The sequence below is a fragment of the Notothenia rossii genome, assembly GCF_949606895.1.
Source record: "Notothenia rossii genome assembly, chromosome: 9".
Classification (NCBI taxonomy): Eukaryota; Metazoa; Chordata; class Actinopteri; order Perciformes; family Nototheniidae; genus Notothenia; species Notothenia rossii.
The window spans coordinates 80,132,958-80,149,761 of NC_136907.1; the positions used below are offsets into that span (position 1 = coordinate 80,132,958).

Below are 16,804 nucleotides of genomic sequence, written 5' to 3' on the forward strand. Positions count from 1 at the left end.
TATAGAGTTATAGAGTGGGTGGTGGGGGGGTATTCAGGGATGGGAGCAGCTGTTGGCTTCAGTCAAAAGCAATCAGTCATCTCCAAACTGCCACAATGTACAAAAACCCATCATGGTACAACTTTACTCCAAAGAACTGGACAAATAACCAACTAATAACCAAGACTTTTCCAAACTACATTTCTAGCCCTGCGTTACTTTTGTTGTTTTGTGTCAGATCAAGTAAAGTGATAATACGATAAGAGGTACTTTATTGATCCCAAGCTGGGAAATGTTTGTGTTGCAGCAGCATAAAAAGACATGGCATTGTACAATACAATTAAAAGACTAGAAATAAATGTCAACATCTCAATAGGATTAAAATAGCAAAAATAAATCTGAATCAGAATAACTTCATTTGTCCCAGAGGGGGACATTAGCATTAGCATTAGCAAGAGAAGAGCCAAAGACAGCTTCATGTTACCTAGGAAGCATGCATACACAAATATTAAAGTTAACAAATAAAAAAATGTAAAAGAAAAATTACGCAATTTATAAAATACACAGTTCAGAGATATAGCAGAAAGGTATATATTAGACAGTTATTAATGGCACATATAGATATATATATATCTATATATATATATATATATAGATATATATATATATACATATTGCACATATTGCACATAATTGGTTTTAAGACTAATTAGAAAACAAAGTAAAAGGACATTTTCACTCTGATTCGGACAAACCGAACAGACCATAGCTCGTTAAAGGGTTGTGGCGCTAACCCTTTAGCCTCCTATCAGGTTGTTAAAGAAATATCTTTCTGCTTTAAATATATGACAAAGTACGTTCATGACTTTCTCCAACTGTGAGCTAAAGACCAATGATTATTCCTCCACTGAATCCATCTTATGAACGTGTATGTGTTGACTGTGGCTGTTCAGAGCAGCGAGTGTCGTCACTTTGACACTCCCCTCGTCTCTATAACGAGCTTCAGATCTCAGTCCCTGCCAATGTCCGGACTCTGCTGCCCAGGGGAAAGTAAAAAGGGCAGCGCTGCAATGCTTTAATCCCCCCAAAACGCATTCCAGCTCTGTGTCATCACACCAGACAACTGTGGCCGCTTTGCATGCGTCCCTGCAGGGCTGCAGAATACCTGCTAAGCTGCTGTTGATGTCGCGCAGCTGCTAGCATGAACATGTGTGCAAAAATAACGCTAAATTATGAATCAGTGCACGTGGCTTTAACAAAGCGGTGCAGGACTCTAGGCGGGGGGTTTCCGATCATGCATTGCGTCTTCCCAAAATGTCCAACGTGTCGCCTTACAGAGAGATTTCTTATTTTTAGCCCTGGGTGGTTCGTGTGAGGTTCCCCTTTGGATCCTGAGGCCTTTTTTAAAAGCGGTAGGTGGAGTTTAGCCTCTCTCCTGTCCCCAGACCTGAGTTTGGGTCACTGTGGTCGGGTGTTTCCACTCTCCGGTCTCCTGTTGGTAACTCCTGGTTCCTTTCCCTACGCCAAACCACACTTTTAAGTATTAAGCAAATTTCAAAGAGGCCGATCCTTCATTATCATCGAAGCATTCCCCGAGCCAAAACACACATCTTCAACAAGTTTTGAAGTCATTTGAAGAGGCAAATCATTATCATCGAAACGTTGCAATGGATCAGCATAAGTATCGCACAGCGGGAGTCCAGGAGAAGCTGGAGATCCTCGGGGTGGAAGATGCCGACGGGAACCCAATCAGCGCCTTGACCATCTTGTCGCTTCTGGAACGCGTTGCCGGCATCATCGACAACGTCCAGTCCTGCCAGCAGCGCATGGAGGAGCGTCAGATGGACCTGGAGGGCAACATCAAGAGCATCCAGGGAGACGTGATGAAGCTCGCCAAAGACCACACGGACACCAGCTGCACGGTGGAGAAACTGCTGCAGAAGACCCGCAAAGTCAGCGCCAACGTCAAGGAAGTCCGCATGCGCGTCGAGAAGCAAAACGTCCGCGTGAAGAAGGTGGAAACCACGCAGGACGAGCTGCTCACGCGCAACAAGTTCAGGGTCGTCATCTATCAGGTAAGCAGAGTCAAGTAAAAAATGTCAAGATACGTTTGTGTGTCGTAGTTTTTGGAACAGAAGGTATAACTGAAACTGGAGGAACCAAGTTCTCCAGTTCTTTCAACAACTTCATGCATTGTCCTTCTGATGCAAAACAAATCATTCAATCCATTGACAAGTCAGTCACAGAAAGTCATTTAATAAGTGAAAAGGCATTTATGGCTTTATTTCAGTAAGCAGAGGAGAGGGGCGGAGTCATGTGGTAAAAGATGTCAAGATATACGTTTGTGTGTTGTGGTTTTTTTAAATCGTGAAGATGGAACGGAGGTTATAACTGAGACTGGAGGTGCCACGTTGTTCTTTTGATGCAAAAACAATAATGTAATCAATTGATATGTCAGTCACAGTACGTTATGTAATAAGCAAAGAAGGCCTTTTTGGGTTTATTTCAGTGAGTTTAACACCCTGGACTCCGCAAAGCAATTTATAGAAAAGCATCCTCCCTATTTAAAGAGCACACCCTCTATATCCAAAGTGCAAAACGACTTTAAAGGAGTCCTATTCTTCCAAAGTCATTCAATAAGCAATAATGCATTTGTGGGTTTAGGCATCTTAAATGTGAAGATTTCCTGCTGTTAGAAATTGGCTTCGTCCAACTTTTGTACAATTTTTCTATTTCCCACAATGACGCGAATTGACGTAATTACCCATCGTATAAGACAGAAAAACCCAAAGCAGACAGCAACACTTGTTAAAAAAGTGCAATAAGAAATCCACAAGATAGAAAAATAAGAATGAAACCAAAGAATGAATTTGAAGTGATTTATTTTCTTGAACGAAATCACAAAATGTACCAAAACAAATACAATTCGGATTCTACATTTTCCAACATAAGCAACGGAAATTCACAAATGATCTGTGAGACACAGGACTTATTTTTTATCTAGTTTATTGACAAGAAGAATATATTATCTTTGAAGTTTAAACATGTGTAATGTTATTGCAATGTGGTTTAAAATAGTGTCTTTGAGCTGTAGTTGCCAAATTATACTACATTTTGAATGGAGCCCCTAATAATATGGTACATTATTTAAATATACAAAAATCACCATTAATGTTGTGTTTTTTAAGAGTTTAACAGTCAAAAAGTAATCAGGACTTTGTGTATGTCGCCTGGCAACAATACTATTCTGATTCAAATGATGCTGAATTCTGATTGGTGAACGGAATCATGTGTCATCATAATTTCCGAATTAAGCCACACCCACTTCAGAAGGCTGTTTCAAAATAAAACGAGTTGGCCATTTTGTAGTGCTGTATGAATGTAGAATATAGTTATAATTATAATACATGTTCCATATAGGCCTAGTGGTTAAAAATGCAATAGCGTACATACATTATATCCCATCATGCATTGCGGTTAAGGAAACACAGTTGGATAAGAGAAGAAAGTTGCGTGATTTATGGAAAACGTAGGTATACGTAGCTAAAATGTGAGCCGAGCAACGCATCACAACACAAACAATAGTAAATAAATAATTAAGTTGTGAAAATATGCTTTACTTATGTAGTACGTTCACTTACTCAAAATAAAACCTCAACACATACCCCAAACTCATTAAAATAACTTATTTTAATATAATTATCACAAAATGCAGTCGGTATTTATATCAAAATCAATTGTGCAATGATGTGATAAGACCAAAGGACCCAAGTAGTATCGGATAGTCTTTAATTTTTCCAATGAGCTAACTGTATAGTCGTCTTAATAAAATACAACAAATATTGTTTCAACGTTGTGTGTTATATCAGGAAACCGTAAGAACAGTAATAAGCTGATTGAGAGCATTTTAGCGCCTTTAACAAAGAGAAAATAAAAAACACCGTAAAAACTTGTATCAGTGGATTCTGTGGGGCAGCTCCTCTCTGGGTTCAAACCACGTTTTCTTTTATGAGGAACTGGAGCAGAATTAAGTTGAGAATACAAATCAGAGTAGGTTCATCTCCTCGAGGCGGGACAAATGTGGGCCAAGCAGCGAGATCTAAACTGAAATAAACTCTGACTCAATGCATTCAGCGGCACAGGGGCGATGTAAGGAAGTTTAACACCCTCGACTCCAGAAACAATTTATAGAAAAGCATTCTCGTTATTTAAAGAGCACACACTCTTATCCAATGAACGAACAGCTTTAAAGAGTCCTCTCCTGCTGCTGTTCAGGGGCCGTATTCACAAAGGATCTTAGGGCTAAAAGTAGCTCCTAACTGGCGAATTTAGGAGAAACTCCTAAACATAATGGTCAGTCTTAAATTTAGGACTCCTCATTTTATTCACTAAGAGCAATTCACAAAGTATTTTAGGCCTAAAAGTAGCACCTAAGTCTGGGAGAGCTTAAAAGTCCTCGAGAGGACTCCTAACTCAGTAAGACCTATTCACAAAGAATCAGAAAATGGCTGCGAGACGAAATGTTTTGGAGACAATGGAAGACTGTGAATTGATCAAGAGATATGGCTAAATCGTGAGGGTATCAAACTTGTTGTGGAATTAGTGCGGGATGCAATAACATCCCCGACTAACAGGAATAACCCGATTAGTCCGGAAATAAAATGTTTGGCAACACTACGATATTTAGCAACAGGGAAAATGCAAATTTGCAATGCCGACGATTTAGGAATATCGCAACCATCAGTCAGCTGTGCCATAAACCAAACCATCAACGCGCTCTCTAGACCACATATCATCCAACAGTTTATCCGGTTTCCTTTGGACAATCAACAACTACACAGGATCAAAGCCAACTTCATGGCAATGCAGGTATGCCCGGTGTGGTCGGTGCTATTGACGGGACGCACATAAAAATAATTGCGCCATCAAAAGATGAGGACGTGTTCGTCAATAGAAAGAAAGTACATTCCATCAACACGCAGATTGTTTTCATTCATCATGATAGGGGGCTTTAACGGTGGTATGGGCTGTTATTGAAAGTGTTTAAGTGCTGGAAATATGCTCATTGGATAATAGTTTGCAGGGTGCTTTTAATTGCCTCCTTGATTTAATGCAATTTACGTATTTGTATTGTTTGCTCTCTCTCTTTAACGTGCATATACAACGTCATTATCGTGGTCTGCACAAACTTGTCATCATGCGTGTATTCTGCTAACTGCACTGTCCATAACTATTTGATAGGAATACATTTCTAGCCTAGGCTATTTCCTTGTTTTAGTGGGCTCGTTTGTGGGATGTTGCGGATGAGTTTCACCGAGACCGCCTGCTCTGAACAACCAATCACCGTACTGACCGCTTCTAAACTCATGCACGAGAATCGACGTAATCCATAGCAACGGCGCGTCACTCTAAGTTCACTCTTAGTGATTTATCCTTAGTATGAGTAGGTCTCAGCGGCTTTGTGAATAACTTTTAAGAACAAACTCCTACGTAAAATGTTTTAGCGCGAGTTAGGAGCACTCCTAGCGGTAAGATAAAATGCTTTGTGAATACGGCCCCAGGTGTATATCAGTATGTAGTGTCTCTACTTCAAAGAGTACTCTCCTGCTGATGTTCAGGTGTATATCAGTATGTAGTGTCTCTACTTTAAAGAGTCCTCTCCTGCTGATGTTCAGGTGTATATCAGTATGTAGTGTCTCTACTTTAAAGAGTCCTCTCCTGCTGATGTTCAGGTGTATATCAGTATGTAGTGTCTCTACTTTAAAGAGTCCTCTCCTGCTGATGTTCAGGTGTATATCAGCATGTAGTGTCTTTACTTTAAAGAGTCCTCTCCTGCTGATGTTCAGGTGTATATCAGTATGTAGTGTCTTTACTTTAAAGAGTCCTCTCCTGCTGATGTTCAGGTGTATATCAGTGTGTAGTGTCTCTACTTTAAAGAGTCCTCTCCTGCTGATGTTCAGGTGTATATCAGTATGTTGTGTCTCTACTTTAAAGAGTCCTCTCCTGCTGATGTTCAGGTGTATATCAGTATGTAGTGTCTCTACTTTAAAGAGTCCTCTCCTGCTGATGTTCAGGTGTATATCAGTATGTAGTGTCTCTACTTTAAAGAGTCCTCTCCTGCTGATGTTCAGGTGTATATCAGTATGTAGTGTCTCTACTTTAAAGAGTCCTCTCCTGCTGATGTTCAGGTGTATATCAGTATGTAGTGTCTCTACTTTAAAGAGTCCTCTCCTGCTGATGTTCAAGTGTATATCAGTATGTAGTGTCTCTACTTTAAAGAGTCCTCTCCTGCTGATGTTCAGGTGTATATCAGTATGTAGTGTCTCTACATGTCTCCATGCTTTAATGTTCAAAAGCTATTTATTGTTCTCATACTGCCTGTGCTGCAGCACCTCTTTTCACCCTCTGTCTGAAACCAGAGCCCAGTCTGCTCTGATTTGTTAGCTGGTCGGCTCTTTTGTGATTAGTCAACTGCTTAGAGATGTCCCGCCTCTTAGTCTATCATGTCACGCTAGCCAATACTAGCGTGAGTGTTCAATATTGCTGTCACTATGTTTCGAAGGAACACAGGAATTTCATCCTTTGCAGGCAAAGAAAAGGACAAATGATCCTATTAGTTGTATTTAATTCAGTAGTCAGGGAGACGCATCCTTGTTAATGTTAAACTTCAGAACAGTAACCGGGTCACTATGTGCCTCTAACAGCTGCTGAGGATCCCTCACACAGGAAGCTATTCTGGGAGCAGAGACATGAAATATACTGCTGTCAAACCAGTCTAATGGGGGAAGAGAGAGGTGCAGGAATGAGTCCTAAAACCAGGAAATGAGTCAGCAGTTTATCACTTCCTGTTCCCTTGTCTGGAAGTCTATGGTTTTCTGAATCTGTTTTTGGTTGTTATCCTGAAATAAGGTCTGTGGTTAACACAAGCTGAAGAGATTTAAATAAAAATACGTCAGTAAATACCCCACTGGTGAAACAGTGGATGCTAACAAGAGTCTAAATTAGAAGATTAAACGTCATCACGCCCAACATTAGCCTCCTTTAGCTTAGCGCTGGTGACGTGACGTCATGTGACTGTGCTGTAGTTCCTTTATAGCCCAACATTAGCCTCCTTTAGCTTAGCGGTGGTGACGTGAAGTCATGTGACCGTGCTGTAGTTCCTTTATAGCCCAACATTAGCCACCTTTAGCTTAACAGTGGTGACGTGAAGTCATGTGACCGTGCTGTAGTTCCTTTTATCGCCAAACATTAGCCGCCTTTAGCTTAGCGGTGGTGACGTGAAGTCGTGTTTCCGTGCTGTAGTTCCTTTAAGGCCCAACATTAGCTTTTTACTTCTGGCCAATGGAGAAATTCCATTGGCTTTTTGTGGACGAAACAAGGGAGATGCTGCCTTCAGGGTCTACTGGAGAAATATGACATCCCTGCACCACTTTACATACAGAGAAGGGTGGGAAGTATATCAGAAAGTGGAAGAGCCGTGCAGTTTATGTCGGTTATATACACAGGGAGGCTGTGGCGTAGTGAACTAGTACGTCGGTGTTCGGATCCAGGGGGTCACAGGTTCAAACCCCACTGCAGTCAGCATGTCATTGTGTCCCTGAGACACTTCACCCCAAATTGCTCCTGTGGGGATTGTCCACAGTATTGAGTATGTATGTCGCTTTGGATAAAAGCGTCTAACAAGTAACATGTAATGTAATGTATTGCGCAGAAATGTGCAAATAACTTGATATAGTTTAAATAGATATAGTTTTGTGCATCAGTTACTCTTTGTATTCCTGCACTCCAGGTTTAGCTCGGCTTCTCTCCGTCCTGCAGTGACGTGTTGAGTTTCCTGGTGACTGATGTTGGTTATTCTGAGGCGTCCGTTCCTCTCCTAATATAGAGCTTCAGCTGCTCATTTAACCAGGAAGCAGCATGCTGACCCTGGCGGCTGAATAATGAACGCTGTGGCTATAATGAGAAAAATATAAATGTGTGTGTTTTCCACCCTGGGCCCTCGCTGTTGTTCTCAACGCTGGACATCAGGGGATGGGGTGTCATTTTATAACAACATAATGACTTTTAGTTTGAGAAATTTCTGTTGGGTGCAATGACAAAGCATGAGCCGTGCAGTTTAAAGTTCCCACAGGCCCTGAACACAACTCAAACCAGAGGTCAGCAGCTAACAGAGAGCATTTCAGTTCTTAATTTTACTGCACAATCAATACTTTTATAACTTCAACTTTACTGGTAATACTTTCCCCTAAGTATACCGTTTTGAATGCAGGACTTACGGCCCGTCTACACTACAGGCATCAAAAAATCTTGAAGCTGGGCGTGTCTGAAGCTTGGCGATTTTTTGCAAGCAACGCGACCAACAACCAATCACATGAATCTCCCGCCCCCGACATACGAAGCAATAGCAATGTTAAAACGAAGTAAACTGGATATAAACTCTCCAAACAGGCGAAAAACCTACCAGTTTCACCCACTGCCTCTGCCACCTCCCTCCATGCCTGGTTCCTCCGGTTTGTATCCCGGTAAATAGTTCTGGTCGTAAAGAACCGGGTGATTTGCTACCGTAATATCTCGTTTGGAATATGAGGAAATGAACTGCGGTCTGGCTCTCCCAGCTTGCACGCGGTTTGATTGGCTACGCTTGCACTGGCGGGATTTGCATAAACGGGATTTGATTGGTTGATGCCAAGCATCGAGCTTCAAAAGTTGAACAATGTTCAACTTTTGATGCCGATAGATGCTCGTGATGCAAAGCCATGCCATGCTCCCCACAATGCTTAAAAATCTTCTATGTCACCCATTCAAGTGAATGGGCGAAGCGTTGAAAGCATTTTTCGATGCCTGTAGTGTAGACGGGCCGTTATACTTCTATTTTCACAGTATATTATAAGTGCTTTCTCTGCGGTAAAAAATCGGAATACTTCTTCCAACAATAGGTTAAAATATCCTCACTGCTAAACTTCCTAGACGTTTACAAAATGTAGCTTAAAATGTTACAAAGGTTAAACGTGTGTGTGTGTGTGTGTGTGTGTGTGTGTGTGTGTGTGTGTGTGTGTGTGTGTGTGTGTGTGTGTGTGTGTGTGTGTGTGTGTGTGTGTGTGTGTGTGTGTGTGTGTGTGTGTGTGTGTGTGTGTGTGTGTGTGTGTGTGTGTGTGTGTGTGTACACAACGAATGTGTTAGTGTTTGTTAAATCAACCTGTCTTTCTGCTCTTCTCGTCTTCCTCCACCATGTGAGGTTATTAATAAACGTCCTGACCCACATCCCCCGGTGTAATTATCCTGTCAGTCACAGTGTGTGGTCAATGAATCCTCCCTGATTAATGACTGCGATCCTTGCAGGTGATCACAGTTTAATTAGGATTAATTGGTTTCACATCCAAAGACACCTGTAGCATCTCCCTGGTTCCCTCCAATACAAGCCAATGGGACCTTGTCATGTGATTTTGGATTATTGCAGAAATTAATCTCTGTGTCAAACAAACGTTTATGACACTGACACGATTAGTTCAGCAGGATAATCTCCACATATTAACACCACTTTATGATTTCTGAAGTAAAAGCTAACGTTAGGCTATTAGGAACTACAGCACGGTCACATGACTTCACGTCACAACCGCTAAGCTAAAGGAGGCTAATGTTGGGCTATAAAGGAACTACAGCACGGTCACATGACTTCACGTCACCACCGCTAAGCTAAAGGAGGCTAATGTTGGGCTATAAAGGAACTACAGCACGGTCACATGACTTCACGTCACCACCGCTAAGCTAAAGGAGGCTAGTGTTGGGCTATAAAGGAACTACAGCACGGTCACATGACTTCACGTCACCACCGCTAAGCTAAAGGAGGCTAGGCTATTGGAGGAACTAATATACAGGAACATTATTTTGACAATCCCAACAACGCATTAAAAACCCATTAACTTCTAGAGAGCAGTAAGTGCAAAAACACTGACTCATTTCCAGGTTTTGGGACTCATTCCTCCAGCTTTGTTTGGTTGTTGAGATAGAGATCAACATTCCCCACACTACCAGAACCAGTCGTCGGCCATCTTGAGTTCCTGTCTGGACGAGTCTCAGTTACCCGTCCTCTGTAAAAATAGAATAAAACTTGATCTCATGTTTTCAGAGGCTGCAGGACTCTCTGAGGAATATCATGTTCTCTATCTGGACCTGCAGTTACTTAGCAAGTAATTCATAACAGACAGATGAGAAGACGGGTATTGATTTAATCTCCGTGTGCAGGGATAGGGTCCTTGTAAAATGAAATGTCGGCATGAGCAGTGTGACATTTTATTAACATATCAGTGCTATTGCCTCTTTAGAGAGCCAATGCAAGAACATTAAGATGTTCAGAGGTAACTATGCCAAGATTCAAAATCATGCAGGACTCAACTTTAAAGTGCTTTTTAAAATCCTCTTTTTCCCTGTTTCTGTGCGTGGAAAAATGTCTAGGACATGTTTAGTCTAGCAGATAAAACATGTTTTTCCTTCATGGGATGCAATTAAAGGCTATTGGCTGAAAGTGTTAGGGACATGTGAAATGTATCCACCAGGAAAAATACTCAAATTGACCAGAAAGAGTCTCTGTAGGGACATGAAAAGACTACAGGGAGATAATGTAAACGTGTTAACTACAAATACTTCTACAAATAAGTACATTCACAGACAACTACAACCAGAGTCAAAACAACCACAAAGAGACTTAAAAAGTACTTTAAACGTACGCAAAAAACAATGGATGACGTCATGGAGACTACATCCACCTCTTTTTACAGTCTTTGTGCAAAACTCATAAAAAACAATACTACCACAAAGCAACTATGACAATTACTATTCAACATTGCCCAGGTTGACCTACGAGAGATAGGGAGTGGCGTACCTGGGTTTGGTGGTATGATTTGTTTAGTTGTATCGCCATGTACTGTCTTGGTGCAAAAGTAGGATAGAAAATTCAGCATATGCGTAAAGCAGCTCTTACCATTGCTTTGCAACATTGCCCAGGCTGACTTTTATAAAAGCAGATATAATGTCATTCATGGGGAAATTACCAGAGTAAAAAAAAGAAAAACAGGTCAGATTTCTGAGAATATTTTCCGAAATGGCGTTTCTGTACATTCATTTTGTCCTGACTGTATTCCGTATACTTTCTTCTCCGCAGGGCGAGACTGAGATCCCGTCAGTGGCCGTCACAAAGTCTCCCAAAGGAACCGGCCTGGACGGAGTGGAGGTCGAACCCGACATCTACGACGTCCCCGCCGACCTCTCCTCGGACGAAGAGTACCTGAGCGTTGACGAGGCCGACCCCTCCAGAGCCACCCGCATGAAACAATCCATGGTGAAGAGCACCGAGACCCTGAAGGCCGCTTTCTCCAAGGAGAACATGAGCAAAACCAGAGGAAACCTCGGCACCAAGTTCCACAACCTGGGGGAGAAGGTGATGCCTCACGAGCGTCGGGACAAGATGCATCAGGCCGGCGAACGCCTGAAACAGTCCGGAGAGCGTCTGAAGGACAACATCGCCAAGAAAGCGCCGAACAGAGAGACCTTTCGCATCAAACTGAAGAAGGAGAGGGCGGTGGCTGAAGGGCAGGAAGGCGCCGAGGCTGAAACCGACGGTGAAACAGAAGCAGAGGCCGAAGCTAAAGTCCCAGTGGAGGCGAAACCAGTTGCCTACACTGAAGTTGCGATGGAAACCAAGAGAGAAGGTCCGGTGGAAGAAGCAGGCGCCACCCGGATACCAGAGGACGAATACACAAAGTAAGATGGAATTGGAAAAGGAGGCGGGCAAATCGGGGGAACCTCGAAACGTTGAGGATTTAGAGAGAAGGTCTGCAATTGGTCGACATCCACGATGATGGACACTCTTATCTGCAAGAATGTATTAAAGACGGAAGAAAACTCTTGAAGTGGGCTTTTCGGGACTCATCCGAACGCGAACTGGTCATTTATCAAAGTGTCAGGGTGTGGAATTATATGATTCAAACAGCGTGACATGAATGTAAGAATCTTTATTTCAAATGATGAAAATCAGGTTTCAAGTTTGTTTGGTTAATTTGTGGAGTCTACATTTGTGGGATTATAACCAGCGATTAGCACTGGACGCCTGGAAGGTAAAGAAATGGTTGATTGAGGACGATGAATGTTGATCTGGAGTTCGGGTACTGATCTTTTATCTGGATGTACATATAATGTTGTACATACTGCCAAACATTTGGGAGGTGAAATTCGGTCGTTGCGGGCCTCAGCTGGTCTCTGAGACGCCCGCTGAGGAGATAAAATAACGGATAATGGATTTAAACGTCAGACTGGTTTCTGTATGCAAAATAGTGGGAAGTTTAGAGGCGCTTGAAAGCAGCATCAGCGATCGCTTGGATAGACGCTAAAGCTGCACATGGGAAAGGTTTGGGACTTCATTACCCAGAGTTCATTGCACCCGGGATAAACCGAGTGAAATGTTCAGGGGCAGGAAGTTGAGTAAATTATGGCTACTAAGTTAACATTCAATTATAGTGTAGTCACCTTAATAATAGTTCAACTAAATTATAATTGTGTTTGTTGGGAGCGTCAGATCTGTCCCAAGATTTTAAAAGAAATATTCGAAATGCAAAGGTAATTTCGTTAACAAATGTTAACGTTGTCACCAAAGTACGGTGGCCCTGAGGATCCAAAGTGCATTTTAAAATGACAGTCAAATATTTCATAAAAGACAACTTCGTACATGTTGTGTTTTGACCTTCAGGGCCACCGTACCAACGTAACTACACGACGAGCCGATATCAACTTGCGATATTGTTGATGAAAAAAACACTCAAAAAGAACCTCAAATCTGTCTTTTGATGTGTTTTTAAATATCGTAAACAAGTTTCCTCTGAGAAAGGGCTGCACCAAATGGAAATATTCAACATTACATTTTACACCATTCATTTAGGGGACACTTTTATCCAAAGCTTATTTCAAAAAGTGAAATTAACCACGTCTGTTGCAATACATTATAAACACATTTCCTTGGATCTCCTTTGGAATTCAAATACAACTTTGAGGCTTTGATTTAAGCTAAAAAACAGGTGTATTGAGCAACAGAAGCAGCGGATAAAACAAATAAAACTTAGCATGAACTTAACAGTAACACAGTCCCTTATAAAGATCGTGGACGTCAGACTGTAATGGCTTTAACGCTTTTTGCTGATTTTCGACGTATGAATGTTGTATTTTGTCCGGCTTTGCTGCTTGATATATATTTTATTTTGAGGTTTAGTGGCTGGCTGTATTCTCCTGGAGTGATTATTAGAGGAGACATTTTCTGTAGAAGCTTATCTCACGTAGTGCTGTTGATATATATTAGTACAGTGTCTTATTCTGAACGCACTTCCTGTATAGCTTTCATTTCACGACTTGCTGTATTTATGTTCCTGGTGAGTGAAACTGTACTGGTGGAACATTTCATGAAGTAGATTCATAGTATTTGGGTTTAAACAAGGTTTCATCCGTTGCATTTGTTTCTCTTTTTTCATTTTTAATTACAGCTCAGTTTCCATTTTGTGTTTTGTCGTCATTTTTACAATCATCTCGATCCAGTTTGAGTGCTTTACAATGAGAATCAGCTGATTGAGAGCTGTTGTTTTGGCCTGTACGCTATACTGTATGAGCAACACCTGACATTAATCATTTTGTTTTTGTATAAATAAAGACTCATGAAACCTCCTTCAACGGTATTCAGATATTTTGATTCAGTAAAATCAGTAATGCAACACTCAATGAACCTCCTGTTACAGGAAAGAGTCACGCATCATTTCCTTAGAAACGTCTTCAAAATATACTTTCAAACTATAACGGCCTTTTTAAGAATATACTTGTGTGTTGTGTAAACTAAGCTCGCCACCATGAGCTTTTTTAAATGACTGCTTGATTGGTAAAGCCATTTTTCTGAGTAAAAGTAGAAGTACTCAGATCTTGTACTTGAGTAAAAGTAGAGGTACTCAGATCTTGTACTTGAGTAAAAGTAGAAGTACTCAGATCTTGTACTTGAGTAAAAGTAGAAGTACTCAGGTCTTGTACTTGAATAAAAGTAGAAGTACTCAGATCTTGTACTTGAGTAAAAGTAGAAGTACTCAGATATTGTTCTTGAGTAAAAGTAGAAGTACTCAGATCTTGTACTTGAGTAAAAGTAGAAGTACTCAGATATTGTTCTTGAGTAAAAGTAGAAGTACTCAGATATTGTTCTTGAGTAAAAGTTGAAGTATTCAGAATTGTACTCGAGTAAAAGCAGAAGTACTCAGATCTTGTACTTGAGTAAAAGTAGAAGTACTCAGGTCTTGTACTTGAATAAAAGTACAAGTACTCAGATCTTACACTTGAGTAAAAGTAGAAGTACTCAGATCTTGTTCTTGAGTAAAAGTAGAAGTATTCAGAATTGTACTCGAGTAAAAGTAGAAGTACTCAGATCTTGTTCTTGAGTAAAAGTAGAAGTACTCAGATCTTGTACTTGAGTAAAAGTAGAAGTACTCAGGTCTTGTACTTGAGTAAAAGTAGAAGTACTCAGATCTTGTACTTGAGTAAAAGTAGAAGTACTCAGGTCTTGTACTTGAGTAAAAGTAGAAGTACTCAGATCTTGTACTTGAATAAAAGTAGAAGTACTCAGATCTTGTACTTGAGTAAAAGTAGAAGTACTCAGATCTTGTACTTGAGTAAAAGTAGAAGTACTCAGATCTTGTACTTGAATAAAAGCAGAAATACTCAGATCTTGTACTTGAGTAAAAGTAGAAGTACTCAAGTCTTGTACTTGAATAAAAGTAGAAGTACTCAGGTCTTGTACTTGAGTAAAAGTAGAAGTACTCAGATCTTGTACTTGAGTAAAAGTTGAAGTATTCAGAATTGTACTCAAGTAAAAGCAGAAGTACTCAGATCTTGTACTTGAGTAAAAGTAGAAGTACTCAGGTCTTGTACTTGAGTAAAAGTAGAAGTACTCAGATCTTGTACTTGAGTAAAAGTAGAAGTACTCAGATCTTGTACTTGAGTAAAAGTAGAAGTACTCAGGTCTTGTACTTGAGTAAAAGTAGAAGTACTCAGGTCTTGTACTTGAGTAAAAGTGGAAGTACTCAGATCTTGTACTTGAGTAAAAGTAGAAGTACTCAGATCTTGTACTTGAGTAAAAGTAGAAGTACCAGAGTGTAGGAATACTCAGTTACAGTAAAAGTCCTGCATTCAAAATGTTCCTCAAGTAAAAGTAGAAAAGTATTCTCATCAAAATATAGTTAACAGACCAAAAGTAAAAGTAGTCATTGTGCAGATTGGTCCATTTCAGAATAATATGTTTTATGATTATTGATGCGTTAAAGTTTTAAAACAACAGTACAGTACTCGAGTAAATGTACTTAGTTACTTTACACCACAGCTGACTCGATGCCGCCTGGAGGAAATCTCTCGCAGAGTTTTAATGAGATGCCAATCTTCCCGCTTCGCTCTCGGGGATTTACAGTTCCACTCCTCTCCCCTCCGACCGGAAAGATCTCAGCAGCAGTTTGTCAAACGTGAAATGTATTGGCCACTAAAACTAAAACACCGTGGCCCCTATTATTCTCACAGAGAGCAATGAAACCAACCGGCTGCATGAAAGCGTCTGAAGAGGAGGGCGGATAAAAACACACCCTGTGACAGAGTCCCAGATTTAAACTCTCATTATCTGCATCCTGAGAACAGGAGAGACTCAGAGCTGCATCCTGAGAACAGGAGAGACTCAGAGCTGCAGCCTGAGAACAGGAGAGACTCAGAGCTGCATCATGAGAACAGGAGAGACTCAGAGCTGCATCCTGAGAACAGGAGAGACTCAGAGCTGCAGCCTGAGAACAGGAGAGACTCAGAGCTGCATCCTGAGAACAGGAGAGAATCAGAGCTCCAGCCTGAGAACAGGAGAGACTCAGAGCTGCATCCTGAGAACAGGAGAGACACAGAGCTGCATCCTGAGAACAGGAGAGACTCAGAGCTGCATCCTGAGAACAGGAGAGACTCAGAGCTGCATCCTGAGAACAGGAGAGACTCAGAGCTGCATCCTGAGAACAGGAGAGACTCAGAGCTGCAGCCTGAGAACAGGAGAGACTCAGAGCTGCATCCTGAGAACAGGAGAGACGCAGAGCTGCATCCTGAGAACAGGAGAGACTCAGAGCTGCATCCTGAGAATAGGAGAGACTCAGAGCTGCATCATGAGAACAGGAGAGACTCAGAGCTGCATCATGAGAACAGGAGAGACTCAGAGCTGCATCCTGAGAACAGGAGAGACTCAGAGCTGCATCCTGAGAACAGGAGAGACGCAGAGCTGCAGCCTGAGAACAGGAGAGACTCAGAGCTGCAGCTTGAGAACAGGAGAGACTCAGAGCTGCAGCCTGAGAACAGGAGAGACGCAGAGCTGCATCCTGAGAACAGGAGAGACTCAGAGCTGCATCCTGAGAACAGGAGAGACTCAGAGCTGCATCCTGAGAACAGGAGAGACGCAGAGCTGCAGCCTGAGAACAGGAGAGACTCAGAGCTGCAGCTTGAGAACAGGAGAGACTCAGAGCTGCAGCCTGAGAACAGGAGAGACGCAGAGCTGCATCCTGAGAACAGGAGAGACTCAGAGCTGCATCCTGAGAACAGGAGAGACTCAGAGCTGCAGCCTGAGAACAGGAGAGACTCAGAGCTGCAGCCTGAGAACAGGAGAGACTCAGAGCTGCATCCTGAAAGGGAGACTACGGGAGGTCATTCATGAGATGGGAAGTACTGCAGGTGGTGATACAATCCTGGAAGAATAATGAAGGGATGAAGGGAAGAAGGGATGCAGGGAAGAAGGAAAGAA

At 41.7% G+C, this 16,804-nt stretch overlaps 1 protein-coding gene across 1 annotated transcript; it reads left to right on the forward strand.

Moving 5' to 3' along the window:
* Positions 1–1,386: 1,386 nt before the first annotated feature.
* cavin4a (caveolae associated protein 4a) lies at positions 1,387–13,686 on the forward strand. Its single transcript, XM_079649011.1, has 2 exons — positions 1,387–2,054; positions 11,138–13,686. Exons 1-2 carry the CDS (start codon positions 1,647–1,649, stop codon positions 11,738–11,740), a joined length of 1,011 nt encoding a protein of 336 aa, XP_079505137.1. The 5' UTR covers positions 1,387–1,646; the 3' UTR covers positions 11,741–13,686.
* The last annotated feature ends 3,118 nt before the right edge of the window (positions 13,687–16,804 follow it).

Bases quoted from the DNA above. Each gene is read 5' to 3' on its own strand.
- cavin4a (XM_079649011.1), top strand. From the start codon at position 1,647: ATGGATCAGCATAAGTATCGCACAGCGGGAGTCCAGGAGAAGCTGGAG. The intron at 2,055-11,137 runs GTAAGCAGAGTC...TCTTCTCCGCAG, and splicing joins TCAGGGTCGTCATCTATCAG to GGCGAGACTGAGATCCCGTC.